The 18,779-nt window shown below is 38.0% G+C and overlaps 3 protein-coding genes across 3 annotated transcripts; 1 reads left to right on the plus strand and 2 right to left on the minus strand.

Annotated features, from left to right (window-relative positions):
- The first annotated feature begins 4,057 nt into the window (after positions 1-4,057).
- On the plus strand, positions 4,058-7,454 carry LOC141605056 (3-methyl-2-oxobutanoate hydroxymethyltransferase 1, mitochondrial-like). The gene is made up of 5 exons (XM_074423685.1): positions 4,058-4,594; positions 5,788-5,994; positions 6,310-6,456; positions 6,912-6,965; positions 7,055-7,454. Exons 1-5 carry the CDS (start codon positions 4,193-4,195, stop codon positions 7,292-7,294), a joined length of 1,050 nt encoding a protein of 349 aa, XP_074279786.1. The 5' UTR covers positions 4,058-4,192; the 3' UTR covers positions 7,295-7,454.
- Positions 7,455-8,239: 785 nt separating this feature from the next.
- LOC141605057 (WRKY transcription factor 22) lies at positions 8,240-10,327 on the minus strand. Its single transcript, XM_074423686.1, has 3 exons — positions 9,863-10,327; positions 9,618-9,728; positions 8,240-9,038 (listed from the first exon to the last, which is right to left on the minus strand). The coding sequence occupies exons 1-3, from the start codon at positions 10,162-10,164 to the stop codon at positions 8,597-8,599; spliced, it is 855 nt and encodes a 284-aa protein (XP_074279787.1). The 5' UTR covers positions 10,165-10,327; the 3' UTR covers positions 8,240-8,596.
- Positions 10,328-12,775: 2,448 nt separating this feature from the next.
- Positions 12,776-15,798, minus strand: LOC141607071 (protein ABSCISIC ACID-INSENSITIVE 5-like). Its single transcript, XM_074426435.1, has 5 exons — positions 15,632-15,798; positions 13,702-14,697; positions 13,548-13,619; positions 13,426-13,455; positions 12,776-13,071 (listed from the first exon to the last, which is right to left on the minus strand). Exons 2-5 carry the CDS (start codon positions 14,605-14,607, stop codon positions 12,955-12,957), a joined length of 1,125 nt encoding a protein of 374 aa, XP_074282536.1. The 5' UTR covers positions 14,608-14,697; positions 15,632-15,798; the 3' UTR covers positions 12,776-12,954.
- Positions 15,799-18,779: the final 2,981 nt, after the last annotated feature.

The following is an 18,779-nucleotide window of genomic DNA, read 5'->3' on the forward strand; positions in this document are numbered from 1 at the left end:
TTTGTTTAAAATATATTTCAACACATTACTCAACACTCTTGATTAATTGTCAGTTATAACTTTTTTTTCCCAAAGCAAAATGCAATGACAGAAATATGAATAATTAATGAGATAACACTATTATATAAGTAATTTATTAAAAATAAAAAAAACTCTATATACCGTGACGAGAAATATGAACAATTAATGAGATACCACTATTATATAAGTAATTTATTAAAAAAATTAGGGAAACTCTATATACCGTGCAATTACTGCACGGGATCTAAACTAGTAAAACTAATAATTACGTAACACGTGTATATAACTTTCTACTATACTTTATTACCCTAGTAGTGTACAAAAATAACACAAAAACTTCAGAGAGACGGTCTCTCAATAGCGTTATTGAGAGACCTCTCACATGATGGGATGGGGGATCCACCGACTTCTTTTTTTCCCTATTATGTATCCCACTAAATTAGCAGGAGACGGTCTCTCATGAGACCTACTGAATAAATAATTATAGTACCGTTGTAAACTTTATAATCACCCAAATTCCAATGGTTCACTTTCGTCATCCCCCATTTTTTTTATCTACCTTTCCAACCACCACTGATCACCTCCTTTTGACGATCACCACTCCATGTTACTTTATGAGTTAACCTAGTCGATTTACTTCTAAATAAAAATTATTAAACTATTTTTTAACGATTATTTGATTTTCCACAAACTGGTTTATAGAGCATCAATGGTCTCAAATGTAATCTGTTGCTTCACAAATTTTTTGGGGCATCTTTGTCTGATTCGAGAAACCGTTCGTATAATTTACGGATATTTCTGTTCCGGGGCCCTTAAATTCTGAAAACCGTGTATTATATTTCAATTTGAGCCGTTTGGCACTTTGGCAGGCCGTATCAGATCATACTTCCCCCCCCCCCCCCCCGGTCTTTTTTACCTCATGTCTGGGGTCGCTTCAAGAGTTATCTTATTCGATTTCAGCCCCAAAAAACAAATATTAAACCACTTTTGACAAGTATCCGATTTCCGTCCAAGACTGGTTGATCGCATATCAGCTCCATTAAATGTCTTCTGTTGCAACACGAAATTTTTGTGGCCCCTTTATCTGACTTTAGAAACCCTCCATGTGATTTACAGACATTTTTGTCTCAGAAACCTGAAATCCACATTCTACAAAACCGCGTATTATACACTTCAATTTGAGTTGTTCGAGAGGCCGTATCGGGTCATATTTATTTTTGTGCCAGTTTTTCAACCACGTGTCCAAGGTCACTTTATGAGTTACCCTATTCGATTTAAATCCAAATAACAATTATTAAACCATTTTTAATAAATAGCCGATTTTCCACATACTGGTTTATAGAGCATCAACGGCCTCAAATGTAATTTGTTGCTCCACAAAAATTTTGGGGCATCTTTGCCTGATTCGAGACACCGTTTGCATAATTTAGGACATTTCTGTTCCGGGACGCATGAATTTTAAAAACCGTGTATTATATTTCAATTTGAGCCGTTCGCGAGGCCGTATCGGATCATAATTTTTTTTCTCCCGATCTTTTTTACCTCATGTCCGGGATTGTTTCAAGATTTATCCTATTCGATTTGAGCCTCAAATAACAAATATTAAACCATTTTTGATAAGTATCCGGTTTTCGGCCAAGACTGGTTGATCGCATACAGGCTCCATTAAATGTCTTTTGTTGCACCACGAAATTTTTTTGGCCGCTTTATCCGACTCTAGGAACCATCCATGTAATTTACAGACATTTTTGTTCGGGACCCTAAAATCCCAATAAACGTGTATTATACACTTCAATTTAATTTGAGCCGTTCGGGGAGGCTGTATCGGATCAAAATTTGTTTCTCCCGGTCTTTTTTACCTCGTACCCGGGATCGCTTCAGGAGTTACCCTATTCGATTTCAGCCCAAATAAGCAGTATTAAATCTTTTTTGACAAGTATTGAGGGGATGTTTGGTTCACACAAAAAAAAAGTATAAGGTATGGGTTTGGAATAAGTCAAACCCATACCAAATGTTTGTTTGACAAATTTGGAGGTTTTATACCCATACCTCAAACCCATGAGGTATGGGTTTCTCATACCCAAGAAGGGGGGTGGGTATGAGATTGATATCCATGGGTATCAAACTAAAATGAACAAAAATATGAAAAAACAAATTATAGCATATTATAAAATATAAATCCAATTTTTTATATAATTATTTGATTAAATGATCATTTTCATAAATTTATAATATTGAAAATTATTATTTACGATATTTTAGTTTACGCATTTTAACCTTAATTGAGGTTCAAACTGATACCACTCAAAAATGAAACAAACACAAGGTATGAGGGATAAGTTCCAAACCCATATCACTCGGGTATGATTTTTGATTCCAAAATCATACCCGTGCACGAAACAAACACCCCCTGAATTTCGGCAAACACATGAGGTTGTTCCATTGCCGTATATTTGACGCATGTTCCTGAGCATAGTTCGTTGTTCTATCCCCTTGCCTACAGTTTCAAGTGTTCAACAACTTGAAAAATCGCTAATTACTCCGTAATATAATCTTGATTCGGAGAAAATATAATAAAAAACTCTTATTTTTAGATGATGTCGTGAACCCGTTTTTCTCTTTTTTTTATTAATCTTGCACGGGAGCACAACGGCCAAAATTTATGGGGTATCTATTATTCGTGAGATGAATTTTATTTCCGCATCAGATTAGGTCTTTAGAGCATCCACATTGAAGAGTATGTACTCTTCCTCTTATTTTCTTTCTTTCCCACTATTTTTTTGACACCTCACATCCTCTTTCATCCAACTCATTTTCCACTATCTCCATCATCTTTCTATTCTTTTTTTTTTCGGAAAATGCACGCGGTGCCCTTAAACTTTGATATTTTGCCCGAAATACCCAATTTTTTGATCCGGAAAACTTTAAGAGGCTATAACTCGTATTTTTGAGCTCAGAAAGTGACGATTTTTTTTTTCAAATTGATTATCTTTTCGAGAACTACGACTTGAAAAAAAAAATTGTCGAGTTTGGAATTCGTGACCAAGAGATATGGTCACTCAAAGTTTGTTCGGTAAAAAAAACTTTGACGTACAAAAACTCCTAGCCACGGGATCCAAATACGACAATTTTTTTTTTCAAATCGTAGTTCTCGGAAAGATAATCGATTTGAAAAAAAAAATTATCACTTTTTGAACTCGTAGACACGGGTTATGGCCTCTTAAAGCTTTCGGGAACAAAAAATTGGGTATTTCGGGCAAAAATCGAAACTTAAAGGGCACCGCGTGCATTTTCCCTTTTTTTTTTTCCACATCAAAGAGGATCCTCTTTACACTCTCTTTCATATTTTAATTCTTTTTTAATATTAGTTAATGTGATAATTATATAAAATAAAATGCATATGCAATAATTTGATAGAGGAGTGGACACAAGGGCTAGGTTGTCTTCTAAAAATAGAGGAAGTCTTCCTCTTCCTCTTTCAAAGAGGATGTTAAAATTAATCTCACATTGAAGAGGATATCCTCCTCTGAGGAGAGAAGGTCTTAAGAAGCATCCACAATGGTAAGCAGTTGGTTGGTACTTTTTACCTTTCGCTTACATCATTTTTTTGAAGAACAACAATTTCAAGATACAAGTTACTCCAATGGTGAATCCTATTTAGTATTAGCTTGATGAGACCTAACTAACACATTTTTTTATTAATTTATTTAATTCTTAATTACTAAATAAAAAATAAATGAGACAACTATTTTTCTATTGGTTATATTTTCATGTGGGACCATTTGAGCTTTACTTTCCATTTCAAATGCTAAATACGTTTAAAATAGTTGATGTGGAGTCTTTCCGATGGTTAATTGCAAGTAGGAAATAAATCTTTTTTTATTCGCAGTTGTCCTTTTAGCGTAACTATCGGAGATCTTTCTAAGAGAATGCAACATCCTCTTCAATGTGGGTGCTCTTACATCTACTCATAAAACTATTATTCAAATTTTCTGAATCAATTTATAAAACTTTTATTAGAGAGTTCTATATCGACTCTACTCGCACTTTGTGTGTGAACACAACTAAAGTTCGTCAACGTGGAAAAACACAACATCCGAGTTTCCGAACAAAACACCTGACACTTCTATCCAAAACCTCAACAACCACATTCCCTGTCTACCTACCTCAAATGGCCACCCTCGGCGCCACCCTCCGCCGCGGCCTCCGCCTTAAAACCCAAATCAAAAACTTCAGCAACATCCCGGAAAACACCGTATACGGCGGCCCAAAACCGCAAAACCCAGACCAACGTGTAACCCTGGCCCACCTCCGTCAAAAACACAAGAGAAAAGAGCCAATTACAATGGTCACTGCCTACGATTACCCTTCTGCGGTTCACCTTGATTCCGCCGGTATCGATATTTGTCTGGTTGGAGATTCTGCGGCTATGGTTGTCCATGGACATGATACCACATTGCCAATTACGGTTGATGAAATGCTTGTTCATTGTCGTGCTGTTGCTCGTGGCGCTAGGCGACCGCTTCTTGTTGGTGATCTTCCTTTTGGTTCTTATGAATCCAGTGCTTCTCAGGTTCATTTTTGAATTGGTTGATCAATTTTGTCTTTTAAATTTTATATTATTTGTGGCGATTGACGAGTATTTTAATCAAAGCTAAATAAATGATTGAGACGGAGAAAGTAATTGAAAACTTGTCTGCATGTGTGTATATTGTGGACCTTTGGTTTGTTTTTTCGCTGTGATCTCCTTTTGAGACTTTCTTGTTGTTTTACTTGCCTTATCCTGAATGGAGGTAGTGGCGTAGCCAGAATTTGTAGTTAGGGAGCGAAAAAGTATCAAGAGTTGATTGACTTGCCTTAGTGAATGGAGGTAGTGGCGTAGCCAGAATTTGTAGTTAGGGAGCGAAAAAGTATCAGGAGTTATTTGACTTGCCTTACTGAATGGAGGTAGTGGCGTAGCCAGAATTTCTAGTTAGGGAGCGAAAAAGTTTGTTTGACTTGCCTTAGTGAATGGAAGTAGTGGCGTAGCTAAAATTTGTAGTTAGGGAGCGAAAAAGTATCAGGAGTTAGTTTGACTTGCCTTGAGGTAGTGGCGTAGCCAGAATTTGTAGTTAGGGAGCAAAAAAGTATCAGGAGGACATAATGATTAAGGTAAACTAACATAATAGGAAATTTTAACAAAAAAATTCAAAAATGTCACTATCCGGTGAGCGCCCCTGCTACCTCCCTGGCTCCGCCGCTGATTTGAGGGAGTTTTTATTTGAAAAGAGTTGGAATTCGTAATTTTGGTGTTTCCTATCTCTATGATCAATTTTGCGAAAAGCTGAGCTTAACAGTAACTAGTGTTGTATCTGTGTTCAATTTCCCAATTGTTGATCTTATCAGAGAATTTTTGTTATGTCTGTAATTCAGTATAGTAAGAGCATATGACATTTCCAGAATGGCGTTATGAGACGTTCTAGAGTCACAACAGGCAAAAGTGCATACCTCAGAAAATCTCGTCACAAGCGTGCTGAGGTGTCTATTTAAGCAATCATTACCTCGTTCTGAAGACATATAAAAAGTGCATAACAGATCGCATAGTGACGGGTAAATCACAGTAAAAGAAGGGCTGAGAATTGTATGTTATTTTGGATGAAAAAACTACATTTTGAGATTGTTGACATTCTTGTTGGTGTTATTTGAATATTTGATTGTTTTGAATGGCAAAGTTCAGTTACCAATATGTGTGATTATTCATGATTGGGCAGTCTGAATGATGAGCAGGCGGTCAACACAGCAGTCAGGATTTTAAAAGAGGGCCGAATGGATTCCATTAAATTAGAGGGAGGAGCACCTTCAAGAATAACAGCGGCAAAAGCGATTGTGGAAGCTGGAATTGCAGTGATGGGGCATGTCGGGTTGACTCCTCAAGCTATCAGCGTTCTGGGTGGATTTAGACCTCAGGGGAGAAACGTCTCCAGCGCAGTTAATGTACGTCTTCTTTTGTACAGTCTTTAGTTTCAGTCTTTCAGATATTGAGGTTTACTTGGACAGTTGGACCCTCCTGTTTCCAATGTAGTCTTACAAATTTTCAAATTAATGATTTCATGGCACAAGTATTATGAGATTGACCCGTCTCATGATATTGGGTGTAACTGGGTGTAGACTGTAGTTTATTTGAGTTAGTCTAACGACCGTCTCATATGAGATCAATGGTGGGTTCATTGGAAGTTGTGGTGTTACCCTCTTTGAACTATCATGAAGATACTATGGTCTTTGCTAGAGCTGAATCGGATTATTGTGCAGGTCGTGGAGACTGCACTTGCATTGCAAGAAGCTGGTTGTTTCTCAGTCGTCCTTGAATGTGTTCCGCCACCAATTGCAGCAGCAACAACATCTGCCTTAGGAATCCCTACCATTGGCATAGGAGCAGGACCTTTTTGTAGTGGACAGGTTTGGTTACTCGACTTCTCTTTCCCCAGTAGCAAATATCTATCGAGTATTAGGTAAAGTGATCTAAGATGCATTAGTATTTTTGGGGTTTAAGAGATTGCTGTTTTCTATTTGATCACACCATATTTTAAGGCGAGTAAGAAACGAGAGTTGGACTTTAAGATAAAACATTTAAGCTTCCCTTGCATTTTGTCGAATTATCGCTATCTACTCTCTTTCTTATCCGAAAGCATATTGTTTTATTTTGAAACTTGGTAGCCTTACGACAAGAGTCAAAACATCGTTGTCCTCTTTATGGAAACACAAATTCTCAAACGAACCGGCCTCACATTTTTCTGCTCTATTCACCCTCAAAATATTCATAACTTAATCAAATCTAACCTTTATGGCTTTATCGACTTATGTCAGGCAGTCTCACAAGACACTAAATACTACTGTAATGATAATGTTTGCAGGTTTTAGTGTATCATGATCTACTGGGAATGATGCAACACCCGCATCATGCAAAGGTCAGATTTTTACATCCCGTGTTCTCATCTTGTGACTTGTGACGCCTAAATTTACTTACAGGTTAGTTGTTTTTCATGTAATTCCTCAGGTCACGCCTAAATTCTGCAAGCAATACGCGCATGTGGGAGAGGTGATCAACAAGGCTCTTTCTGAGTACAAGGAAGAAGTGATAAGTGGCACATTTCCGAGTCCTGCTCATAGCCCATATAAAATCAGTGCGCCAGAAGTCGACAGTTTCTTGAAAGAGCTAGAGCGAAGGGGTTTGACAGAAGCTGCTTCTGCTGCAGCTGATGCCGCTGAAAAGATGGAGAATGCTAAAAGCACCTGATATAGTAATAGAGTCATCGGTACCTGGTAAGAGCGATTAATAAAATGCGGATTTCGTAAGAACTTGATGTGAGCAAATTCTCGGCTATTTTTCAAACAGGCTTTGAGCAATATTATCCATTTAGCTATAAAAAAAAGCAACCTTTTTTTAGAGGACCAAACTAATTTTCTCGTCAACAATCACATGTTTTAACTTTCTTCCATAAACCAGGTTGGTGTGAGTGTTAAGGGCTCTCATCTCTTAACCAAGTGGTCAGGGGTTCAATTCCTGACTCTTGCGAATGAAAAAGCCAATTAAATTGTCTTCAGTACCCCAAAGGAGATTGCTCCAACTGTTGGTAGGGGATACTTCTGGTAAACACCAAAATAAACCAGCTTGAGACCGACAATGCATATCATAAACCGAAGTTTATGGCTTTTACGGGCAAAGTTGTCAACTTCGGTTTAACTCCTGTGTTATATCGTTCGATGATAAAAATTTATCATGTCTATTTAAATATGGTGTCTGGAGAAAGTAATGTGTGACATTGCTGCTCTTATTACTTTCCTCTTCAAGAAGTCTATCATGTGAGAGTACTACTAGTTTTGCATCAGTAGTGTACTACTGTACACCTCAGTTCAGGCAATTAGGCTTTTATTAACCCTACCAATTTTATTCCTCCCCTAAATTGAAACAAGGATGGAATTCATGGAAGACGGCGACCTGCATTGCATAGCCCCGTGACCTGCGTCATTAACATCACACAACTGTACCTATACACGCCCATTTTCCATCTTAAACCAACTATTCCCTCCCATCCAGACCAAAGGTAACATGGACCCGCTTTTTCCATCACAAAAAGTGGTAAAAGGGTTCAGATGGGCATAACATTTTCCTGTCGTTATTCGTTAATATAGAGAGACTACTACTGCATGAGGGAGAATAAAATGTGTGCCCGGAATTGAATTCGAAATAAAGTTTAATACTTTTTGTAAATAGTTCTATGAAATAACTTGCTCAAATTAACTTTTTACTCTATCAGCAAATGCAACAACCTCTACTTTTTTCCTCTACAAGACTTTGTTGAGATTCTGCCAACTATGTACTATGATGTTCTTTCTCTCTCAACTTTCACTGTAAATTTCCACTAACTTACAAATCACAAGGTAATTGTGACCTTACACTCTTACAGAAGAGATTCTGACAATTTGTGACCATTTCTCCAACCGAAAAGCTGTAAAAACTGACCACACTAGAGTGTAGGAGCATCATGATTCATGTCCATTTCCTGAAAAGTTAATCCCACCTACTGAGAAGTAAAAGTCAAACCACACCACCAGCGGAAGCGACAGTGGAAGCGGTGGTGGTGGTGGTGCAGCCATTAGCTAGCCATGGAAACTCCGAGGACGTTGAGAAAAATTCTGAGAAACAATCAGTATCATCAATAACATCATCAATCTGATCAAACCCAGCATAGAAGTCATCATTGAGCATCAAGTCAGAGAGCCCTTGTTTATCGTCTGTATTCGACTCTGACCTTTCAGTCAAAGGGGAGACGCTAGTGGCGGAGGGAGAAGCCGGTGGTGTACTGGTGGGGGTAAGAGTCTTCTGACGTGTACTTCCGGCAAGGGTGCTGCGGTGAGTCGGGAAAGGGTGGTTGTGATCTGATGTGTAGGTGATTATGAACATTTTCGGATCTGATTTATTCCTTTCCACTTGTTTTCTTGCCAAACATCCCTTTGAGCTGCTGCATTTGTAATATCCCCTGTTTTCCAAGAAGTAAATTGGTAATTTAGTACCGTCTCAGGGGAGATCAACTGATTAAATAAATAAATAAATCGAGTTTTGGCCCTTGGAAGCTGCTTTTGTTTTTCTTCTAGGTGGAATTCCATTAATAGATTAGTAACCTTAGACAACAACTTCTTTTGTGTTAAAGATTCTTAGACTCTTCTTGAACAATTTAGTGATAGTGTGTGAATCTCTTTACTTGACAAATAGAAAGAAAAAGAAGGTTTAAAGGACAAGTTCTTTCTATGCTTTAAAAAGCATGTTTAGGTGCTTTATAATATGCTAAACACACAAAATTAATCTCCTTTACTCCATAGATATAGTATACAATAATTTTCTTCCTCCCAAGAATCAAACAAAAATGAACACATAAACATGATATTACCATTTACGAGTAAAAAACATACCCGTCTATAAATAACTATTGAATCGAAAGAACATTAGAGGATGATGTGTCAGAATACTAAGATGATTTTAAAAATCTCTTTCAATAAACATCATTTTGTAAGTGGACTACGAAAATGGGATAAAGAATCCGCTAAAACATAAAACTGACCTTGGATATGGAGAGCCCTTGATAGGTTTCTGACCATATTTTCTCCATGCCCATTTATCAGAAGATAACCCTTCACTAGGAACATGACACACCTTCTTCATCAATTTCTTCCTATATTTCATAAATCAAAACAATACCCATTTAAATTCACACCATTTTAAGCAATGGGTACTCATCAAAATCCAATCTTTTTCACTTCAAATCAATAATTTAAAAAAAAAAAAGGAAAAAAAAAAAGAGCAAACCTTTTTTTAATCCTTTGACTTTGAGAATGACTTCCAGTATTACTCAACGGCTTAACAACCCGTGAAACAGTAAATGCCGGCGTCGATGTAGAGCAAATCTCCTGATATCCAGTTGAAAACGACGTCGTAGTAGTTACCGGGTTGGAAAAGCCGAAAAGAGTTGAAGTTGGTGAGTAAGTGAATGGTGGTGGTTGTTGCGGTTGTGGTGGTGGTGGTGGTGGTGAGGAGACGGTGGTTGATGCGGTGGTGGAAGAGCAACTTCTGACGATAGCTAGAAGGTCCCAATCATGAGGACCGTCCATTTTGAGGGAAAATGAAGGAAGAAGGTGACAAGAGGGAAGAGGGTAAGGAAGGGGGTTGACTTTTGAGATAGAGAGGATTGTGTTTGTGAGATTGGATGGAGATTTTATTATTTTAAGTGTGGTGTGTTGTGGGGAGAAGTGAGGAAGTGTGAATTGGGTTGTTTTTTTGCTGTGAAAAGGCCAAAAAAGGTGGGGTGGGGTGGGTTTTGACTTTTGGACAATGTCAAAGGGGTATTGTTTTGAATTTTTGTAGAGGTGTGTATCATCACTCATGTGTGAAGTGATTGAGCCCTCTAGAGTCTAGGCCCCTTTCAATGACAACTCTTTCGTGATGCAATACCTCGTCATCGTCGAGACGCCTTAGTGAAGGATTTTAATTATGTCGGGAAGAGCTTTGTTGTGCTGTGTTTCCTATAATCTGACTCCTTTTGATTGATTAAATATTAAATATTTGCATTTGAGTTGTAATTTAAACCTTGATCCCCTTATCGTTTGACCAAAAATCCCACTGTTATGACATATAGTTTGAAAAAGGGGATTCTATGTAATAGTTTTTGTCACTTTTTATTTTTCAAATATCCTAAAATGATTATATATTACGGAGTATATGAGAGGGGATTATTAATTGTATCAAACAATCTTGTAAGAAACTAGCTATTTTGTAGAAATCTAATAACAACTATTCATGGTAGATTGATAGGGATGGTAGAGTTAATGAGTTGTTAGTAGAGTTGGACATCGGGCCGGGTTGGTGCGGGCCGAGCCAGGCTGTGGGCGGGCCGGGCTGGTGGAGAGAGCCCGAGCCCACACCACAAGCTAAGAGTGTGCGGGCTGGGGCGGGCCGGGTTGTAGAAATTATGGCCCTGAACCGGCCCGATTGGGCAAATGGGCTAAAAAATGGCGGGCCATGCGGGCTGGGTGGTGTGGGCTGGGGTAGAGGAAGCCCGGGACCGGCCCGGGTATTGGGGCGGGTTGTGCGGGTTGGGGACCGGGCTGGGAATAATGGAGCCCGTTGGTGCGGGCCGGGCTGGCCCGGGCTGGAGTCCAGCTCTAGTTGTTAGCGAGGAAATTTATCTAAAGTATATCGAATTTACACGAGTGTAAATTATATTTGATTATAATAAAGGTCATGAAATACGAGAATTTGTTGTAACTCTCTTTGTAATTCTGCAACAAATAGGTCGAGTGAATAGGATTTCAGATTTCACATTTATACATCATTGTCGTATAATATTACAAGTGTGGGTTTCAAAGATTTTACCTAGTTGTTGAACCGTTATAAACTTGTAAAAGAACTTTCTTTATTCATGGTGCGTCTGAAAGTAAAACCTGATCGTTTAAGGTTCGATTGCTATAAACAATTAAAAAAAAATTAATACATTAATGAATTGATGATCGTGAAATCTATAAAATGTCACTTTAACCACTTACTCAAAGGCCACCTCAACAAGTTGCATTGCTTGTTATTATCTATCTACTCGTATTTGCTTGTTTGCCAATTGTGACGATTCCATGGACTTGGTCTTACACTTTGGGCCTTTGCGGCGTGTGAGACTTATTCCACAACGAACAATTTTTTAGCTGACGTACTGCCCACTCCCGTTTACATCAACAACTTGTACGCATGCAAATAACCCAATTGTAATTTTGGACGTATTCAGCAAAACTTATCTAACCCAGAAAATAAATTAAATTCGACTTGGGAATAAACGGCAAACTTAAAAATAAAATTTTTGGGTAGTAAATTTTTTTTCCTGCTGTTTTATACTCGGTACTTATGTTTAGGTTTTATATTAAAACTTGTTGAGTAGCAAAAATCGATAATATTAACCATTTTTCAGAAGCTTGGGATAGCAAGTGATGCTTTCCTCTGCTACTAGCTAGGTTTCCCCTTTTTAGGATCCCTAAAATATTTATATTTGACATCACTCTGTATGTTCAAACAATTATAGTACAAATTTCCCGAGATACATTTCACGTAATCACGTCCAGTGGCGTATCCAGGATTTGAGTAAAGGGGGCACAGTAAGAAAAAAAAAATTGCGGACAACATTTATACATTAAAATTCAAATATCGTCTTTTTTTTTAAATTTTTTTTTTTTTTTTTTTTTTTTGTCACGTCCCCCCCCCCCAAATCCGCCCCTGATCACGTCCCATGGACGATCTCCTTTAGCAGCTAAATAGTTAAAACTCAAAGTTTTAGCCTCGATTATACTCTCCCCTAGTGTTTATAGGTTATAACCGATGAAAGGACTCGGAGAGTAACGGTTGGTTTTAAAATTCAGCATCAAATGATCGACGACTTGCTGCAATGTCGTTAACCCCACATCGACATCCAGTGTAAGAAAGGTACGATTGAGCATAATGCTGAGCCCTATGACACAATTATATTTAGATGTCATGAAGACCTGCATGAAAGTCCCGTGAGGTTATATTATGGGACGATTTTAGGGAGATATTGGGTTCTGGTATTAGACTGATACTGTCTAATGTCGTCAATGCTGTTGATTTAAATTCTACATTTCTCACAATTGTCGCTTAATACATGCAGATAATATGCCGGAAAACTAAAAACCAAATCTCTAACCAACGAAGTGACGATAATTAAACGAAATATTGTTGACATTGTGTAAATCTTTAGTATAAAGTACTACAAATGCTAAACTACAGATAAACCAGCTAAAAAGTCCGATATCAACTACGAAGTAACTAATCTCTATAACTTGTACTATATTAACTACTACAATTACATAAACCAACTAGTAGGCCGGAAATCGACTAACCAACCTCTAAAACTTGTCGTCCGTAAATCTGCAGCTACGAGTCCTCCTCAATGCCTTGAATTTCTGTAGCGCTCTCTCAACCCTGCTCGCTGTCGCTGCTACTTGTTTCTGCTCTTCCCTATACTGTTTCATCCAAAAAATCCTTTCAGTAAAAATTAATAAGCGCTGCGTCTATTTATTTTCGCTATTGTAGTACTAAGATGCATAACAAATGACAATGATATTCTTGAGCGTGTAATCAGTAATCTAAACATTTGCCACTAACCACGTGATATTCTTGAGCGTGTAATCAGTAATCTAAGAAAACCTTTCAGTAAAAATTAATAAACTCGACATCTATTTTTTTCCGCTATTATTGCAGTACTGAGACATGTAACAAATGACTGATATTCTTGAACATGTAATCAGTAATCTAAACATTCGCCACTAACGACATACATTCAAGCTAATAATAAGATAATGAACAGATAGGATTACCTGCTGCTTCCTTTGCCTCTCTATTTCCGCCTGTCATCGCAAATTTTCATTGTTAGCCCATCGTCTACCACCCACGACAAAAAAAATTACTAAATAAGAACATAATATTATGTAATAATTACCAGGCCTTGTTTCAGTTGCGCGTTCTCTTCCCTCAATTGATTTAATTCCGCTTCTAGTTCCACTGTATATGCCTGTTTCAGATACATCATTTAACAATTCATGCTTTCAACTAAATTTTTAATTTCAGGCGGTAGATTTGGTGAGGAAACGGACCTGTTTGCGCGCTCTAGACCTGGCAGCTGACTCACGATTCTTAATCATCCGTCTCTGCCTCCTCTCGACAACTTTCTCTACTGGACCGTCAATATTCCTCTTCCGGCCACGCAAGGACGCCATGTCGAGTCCATAATGAGCCGCTGGATTTTCCACCTGACCTGTCCCACACAACCCGTCTGGCGATACTGGACTAACTGGTGCACCGTTCGTGTTCACTCTACCTGCGTAACATGAGATAGGCGTAGCAGCAACGGGATACCCGTTATTCCTCTTCCCGTTTCCTATGAACCCGCAAGTGTCGGCCCCAGTGCTTGGCTGGTATCCGCCGGCTGGCATTCCCATGAAACCATACTGCGGGGGATGTTGTTGGACGGGGGGACCCGGAACAGGACCGCATTGTTCCCGAACTACTCCGGCCTTGACAAGGAAGTCTTCTAGGGTCATCTCACCGAAGGTAGCTTGGCGTTCAGTTGAATTGGTATTTTCAGTTTCTGCGTGAATATGATGCTGAATCGGGTGTTGCGTCCGCTGTATCTCTGACCACACCTCGTCAACAGTCTTGCTACACAGCGGAGCTGGAAGAGTGAGGGAGCCTTGCCTTGTTAAGCTAGGCTGCTTAGCTATTGTAGGTTTTGAGTTATCGTGATGTTGACCGTGATGGTGATTTTCCTCAGCAGACCAAATGCTGCTAAGAAACTCGTCCATGTTCATCGATCCAAAATTCTTGCCATTCTCGCACAACGTGTGCTGGAACTCATCCAACGTCAACGAGTAAATTGTCGACTGACGTCCCAATGCATTCTGGCTATTTTGGTTGTTTTGGTTATCGCCGAGGTCAATTTTGGGATTCTGATCATCCATGCCGGGTGGCATCCCTGATGAGTTAACTTCCGATTGCCCCATCTTATCTTTTATCCACACACCATGCTCTACCTTGCAGGTTCGGTTACTTTGAGGCAATCACGCGCTTCGTAAACAAACACTTCAGATACCCTAATGAAAAGTAATCATGAGTATTGGTGAGACGAAGCTCATACTTCGTATTAGTTAACGACCATCACTCCCTCTTTAAGACACATGCTGCTAAAACTAAATCAACAACAGTATTATCACTACACAGCAACTTTCATCAGTTAACGACCATCATTCCCCCTCAAGATACATGCTGCTAAAACTCGGAAATCTGAGTGATGCGGAAGCTCTCTAATAATAGAGCAAGTTACCCTTCACGGTTCACATATGACACAAACATTGGTCATACTTAAATTCTCTACATAATGTTTCTTGTAAGTTATCAGCAAGCATAACAATAATATACTCCCTCAGTCCCTGTCATTTGTTGTCCTTTTCCATATTGTGGTGTCTTAGTCAATTGTTGTCCTTTCTATTTTAAGAATGAATTTAATGAGCAATTTGATCATTTGTTCCCCTTGTCATTTAGTAATTGGCCCCTTACTCTTTCCTTGGTCTTTGTGCCAAAACCAAAGGACAACAATTGACCGGGACGGGGGAGTATAACATAGCATAATGAGGAAAACGACACCGGTTTTCAATGTAAAAATTGAAGACGACTTATATAACAAGATCAGTAAGTTTACACACACTTGCTTATGGTAAGACGATTAGAACCGGTCGTGGAGCTAGGGGGACTACTAGCAGGGGCGCTCGCCCCGCTGGCGGATGGAAATCGCAAAAGTTTTAGTTCCGAGTTCCCCTTATACCATAACCCGTTCACCCCCCATAAATTTTTCGCCCCCGCTGAATTCAAATCCTGCCTCCGCCACTGATTACAACGTAAACTTACACCGCTCTCCTACGCCATTGAATTCATGACGCAGCTGAAATCCAAGAACTTATTGGAAAAAATAAATTAAAAAATGACTGAAGCAAAGAACATCCACTTGGAGAAGATAGACAATAGACATACCTCACAAACTCAAGTACTAATGAAATATCAATCCAGCTCAAAACACGAATTTGTTTCCGTTCCCTGAAAAATACAATAACAAACATTCATAGTCACACATACTAGTTTCACACTTTATTTCACACAACAATCTCATGGAAGGCATAGAGTACATTCACAAATTCTTTTTTAAGACTGACATTATCCATCTTAAACTGAGACTATGGACATGTATCTTGAACTTAACTAATAAAACGGACCAAGTAGGATAGATGAGACAAAAGCATAACGTGTTAGATCGAACTAGCAAAAAACTTGTCTCATCTATTTAAATGGTGTGCTATATAACCCGTTCTAATCCTATTTAATCCCAAAACAGACAAGCATGCTGTCTTAAGGGAGACCACCTGTGTTTGTTATGTTATGCCAATCTGCCAAGGTCGTCATAATTTGCTAAATCACTTATTTTTTCAATTGATTCGAGTATAAACAAGACATTAACTAATTTTATTAGAAATGAGTATTCTATTTGAGTTTTTGCTTCCACATATTATGAGTAAAATATGTACCGTGAAAATCAGCACCCTTTTTGTGAGACTTGGATAAATTCAAAAGAAAAAAAAAATCAAAACACCCTAAAAACAATAATGCATTCTCTGTTTATTTTTTTATCTATCGTTTTAGGAGATTTTACAAAAATTAAGAAATTTATTAGAAAAACATATACTAATAATTAGGTGAAACAAGAGATTTTTGAAAATAGTAAAATAGAAGTAACGTTTTACATCAATCATATAGCTAGCTAAAAACATCTTTGAAGTCGGGGATTCGAATTTCTAATAGACGATATGTAAATACCACTTAAAATCCTCAGACGCCGGTGGTCTAGGACTTGGACCGGATAAAACCTACCGAACTTAAAACTTTTTTTAACAATAAATAAATAAATAAATAAATAAATAGATAAATAAATAGCTAAAAACATCATTATTCCTCATAACTATTATTGTTTGGGGAAACATATATACATGAAATGATGAAAAATAGTAAAATGACAGATAAAAAAGAAAAATTTGATTTTTCTTTCTCGATAATGATACGGCGTCACCGGGTGGCGTCCAATTTCGGCGCCACCGGGTGGCGTCCAATTTCGGCGCCACCGGGTGGCGTCCAATTTCGGCGCCACCGGGTGGCGTCCAATTTCGGCGCCACCGGGTGGCGTCCAATTTCGGCGCCACCCTCTTACATACACCCCTCATTATTGGGATTCCCACTTATTCTATAGGATGAATCCATTCGCCCGGGTGGCGTCCAATTTCGGCGCCACCCTCTTACATACACCCCTCATTATTGGGATTCCCACTTATTCTATAGGATGAATCCATTATTTTGTGGCCCCCATTTATTGGATGTGAGAGGGTGGCGCCGAGATTGGCGCCACCGGGTGGTCTAACTCATTTTCCTTTCTAAAAAGACAAATAAAATGAAACGAAAAGAGTACATGCACTGGCGAAGCCAGAAATTAAACCCAGCAGAAGCGAACAAGTAATGATTTAAGGGGAGGTCAGAAAAAAATGAAATTTTAACTAAAAACTTCGCATTTTCCATACACTAGCAGCGGAGGCGAGCGCACCTGCCACCTGCTAGCCCCTAGCTCCACAACTAAGTACATGATTCCTGCAACAAATGGCTAAATGAAGCACAATTAAGATGAATAAATACCTAGAAAAAGACGTTAAGATGTCACTTCTCTCAAATTGAATTTCAAGGCTTAAGGATGCACCAACACAATAATATTCATAACATGGACCGTAGTTTAGTAGAGATATTATTATCAACAATGCCGAGTTTCTTCAAGTAATATTCACTGTTATCCTTTATTCTTACTTCTCTTGTTTGCTCGTAATAATATTCTGAAGACTTAAAATAACTATAACAAAATAATAAATATATTTTAATAATATATTAAATAAATTCAGAAAAAATTACGGCCTCTTGTTCAGTTAGTTCTGTTGTTTGCTGATAGTATGGCACGTTAATATGTTAGGACAGATGTTTGCATGTGCATGTCTTAGAAATACAGATGTCAGTCGTATATTATTTGTAATATTATTCAAGTGTTAAGGTTATACGAGTAATTGTCTAAAAAATATTGCTGAAAAATGTTGGAATTTGGAAAGCCGATGCATGAAGTTGTTTGAGTTAAGTATAATGTAAGGACCTAAAGTATAGATAAAGATAGCTATAAGGACCTGGTTTAAGTTTCTTTTAACATTCCGTCATCTTTTCGTTTGTTTTCTTTGCAACCATCAATTATCTGTCTACAAAAAGTTGATTACAACTTTGCTTCACACTTTTCAACGGCAGTTTCTTAATCCCACCCAAAATTTCATTATTGTTCTCAAATTCACTTTCACATTTTTTGAAAACTAAAATTATTCTAGGGCGGTAAATCAACTGAGCCGGCTCGTCGAGTCCTTGGAAACAGCTCGGTCAAAACTTGACTCATGCTCGGTCAAAACGAGCTTCAGCTCGAGCCAAGCTTGGTTAAATTTGAGCCGATCCCGAGCCAACAAGGCTCGACTCGAAAGCTCATTTGGGCTCGTTTACAATTTTATTTTATTTTTTTATAATTTTTATACTGTAATATAAATTTTATTTCAAATTATTTGTAATTTAGGGATTATATCATTATATGTATATTTTTATATAATACTCTTTAGTATTTTTTAATCTTATTTGGTTTTTAAAGATATTTATGTTTAGTTAGATTCAAAAGGTGAGAAAGTGAAAATTATATAATGACAAAAGAGCTCGAGCTTCAATTTTTAAGTCTCGGCGACGAGCTTCGAGCCGAGCCCGAGCTTGAGCTCAAAATCCCGAGCCCAAGCCTGCTATCCGGAGCCAATGCTCAGATCGGCTCGTTTACACACGTAGTTCCGTACAAATGACTAAGACTTTCAAAATTAAGATATATTTATACTTTTGCGAAATGAAATGAAAACAAATAAGAAGACAACCGATAAATGAATTGAAGTTGTGCGAAAAATTTAACTAACATGAGACAAATTTTGCATGTTAATAAAATTAATTGTGGCAAAGTTATTGTAGATAGAGAGTTTGTTTGTTTCAAATAAAACAAAAGGGAAAAGATAACAGAATGTTAACG

Source organism: Silene latifolia, chromosome 10 (genome assembly GCF_048544455.1).
Source record: "Silene latifolia isolate original U9 population chromosome 10, ASM4854445v1, whole genome shotgun sequence".
In the NCBI taxonomy this organism is placed as follows: domain Eukaryota; kingdom Viridiplantae; phylum Streptophyta; class Magnoliopsida; order Caryophyllales; family Caryophyllaceae; genus Silene; species Silene latifolia.

Bases quoted from the DNA above. Each gene is read 5' to 3' on its own strand.
- LOC141605056 (XM_074423685.1), top strand. From the start codon at position 4,193: ATGGCCACCCTCGGCGCCACCCTCCGCCGCGGCCTCCGCCTTAAAACC. The intron at 4,595-5,787 runs GTTCATTTTTGA...AATGATGAGCAG, and splicing joins ATGAATCCAGTGCTTCTCAG to GCGGTCAACACAGCAGTCAG. The intron at 5,995-6,309 runs GTACGTCTTCTT...ATTATTGTGCAG, and splicing joins ACGTCTCCAGCGCAGTTAAT to GTCGTGGAGACTGCACTTGC.
- LOC141605057 (XM_074423686.1), bottom strand. From the start codon at position 10,164: ATGGACGGTCCTCATGATTGGGACCTTCTAGCTATCGTCAGAAGTTGC. The intron at 9,729-9,862 runs GTTTGCTCTTTT...TATGAAATATAG, and splicing joins AGTCAAAGGATTAAAAAAAG to GAAGAAATTGATGAAGAAGG. The intron at 9,039-9,617 runs GTCAGTTTTATG...CTTGGAAAACAG, and splicing joins AAGGGCTCTCCATATCCAAG to GGGATATTACAAATGCAGCA.
- LOC141607071 (XM_074426435.1), bottom strand. From the start codon at position 14,607: ATGGGGCAATCGGAAGTTAACTCATCAGGGATGCCACCCGGCATGGAT. The intron at 13,620-13,701 runs GTCCGTTTCCTC...TATCTGAAACAG, and splicing joins GGTCTAGAGCGCGCAAACAG to GCATATACAGTGGAACTAGA. The intron at 13,456-13,547 runs GTAATTATTACA...TTGCGATGACAG, and splicing joins CGCAACTGAAACAAGGCCTG to GCGGAAATAGAGAGGCAAAG.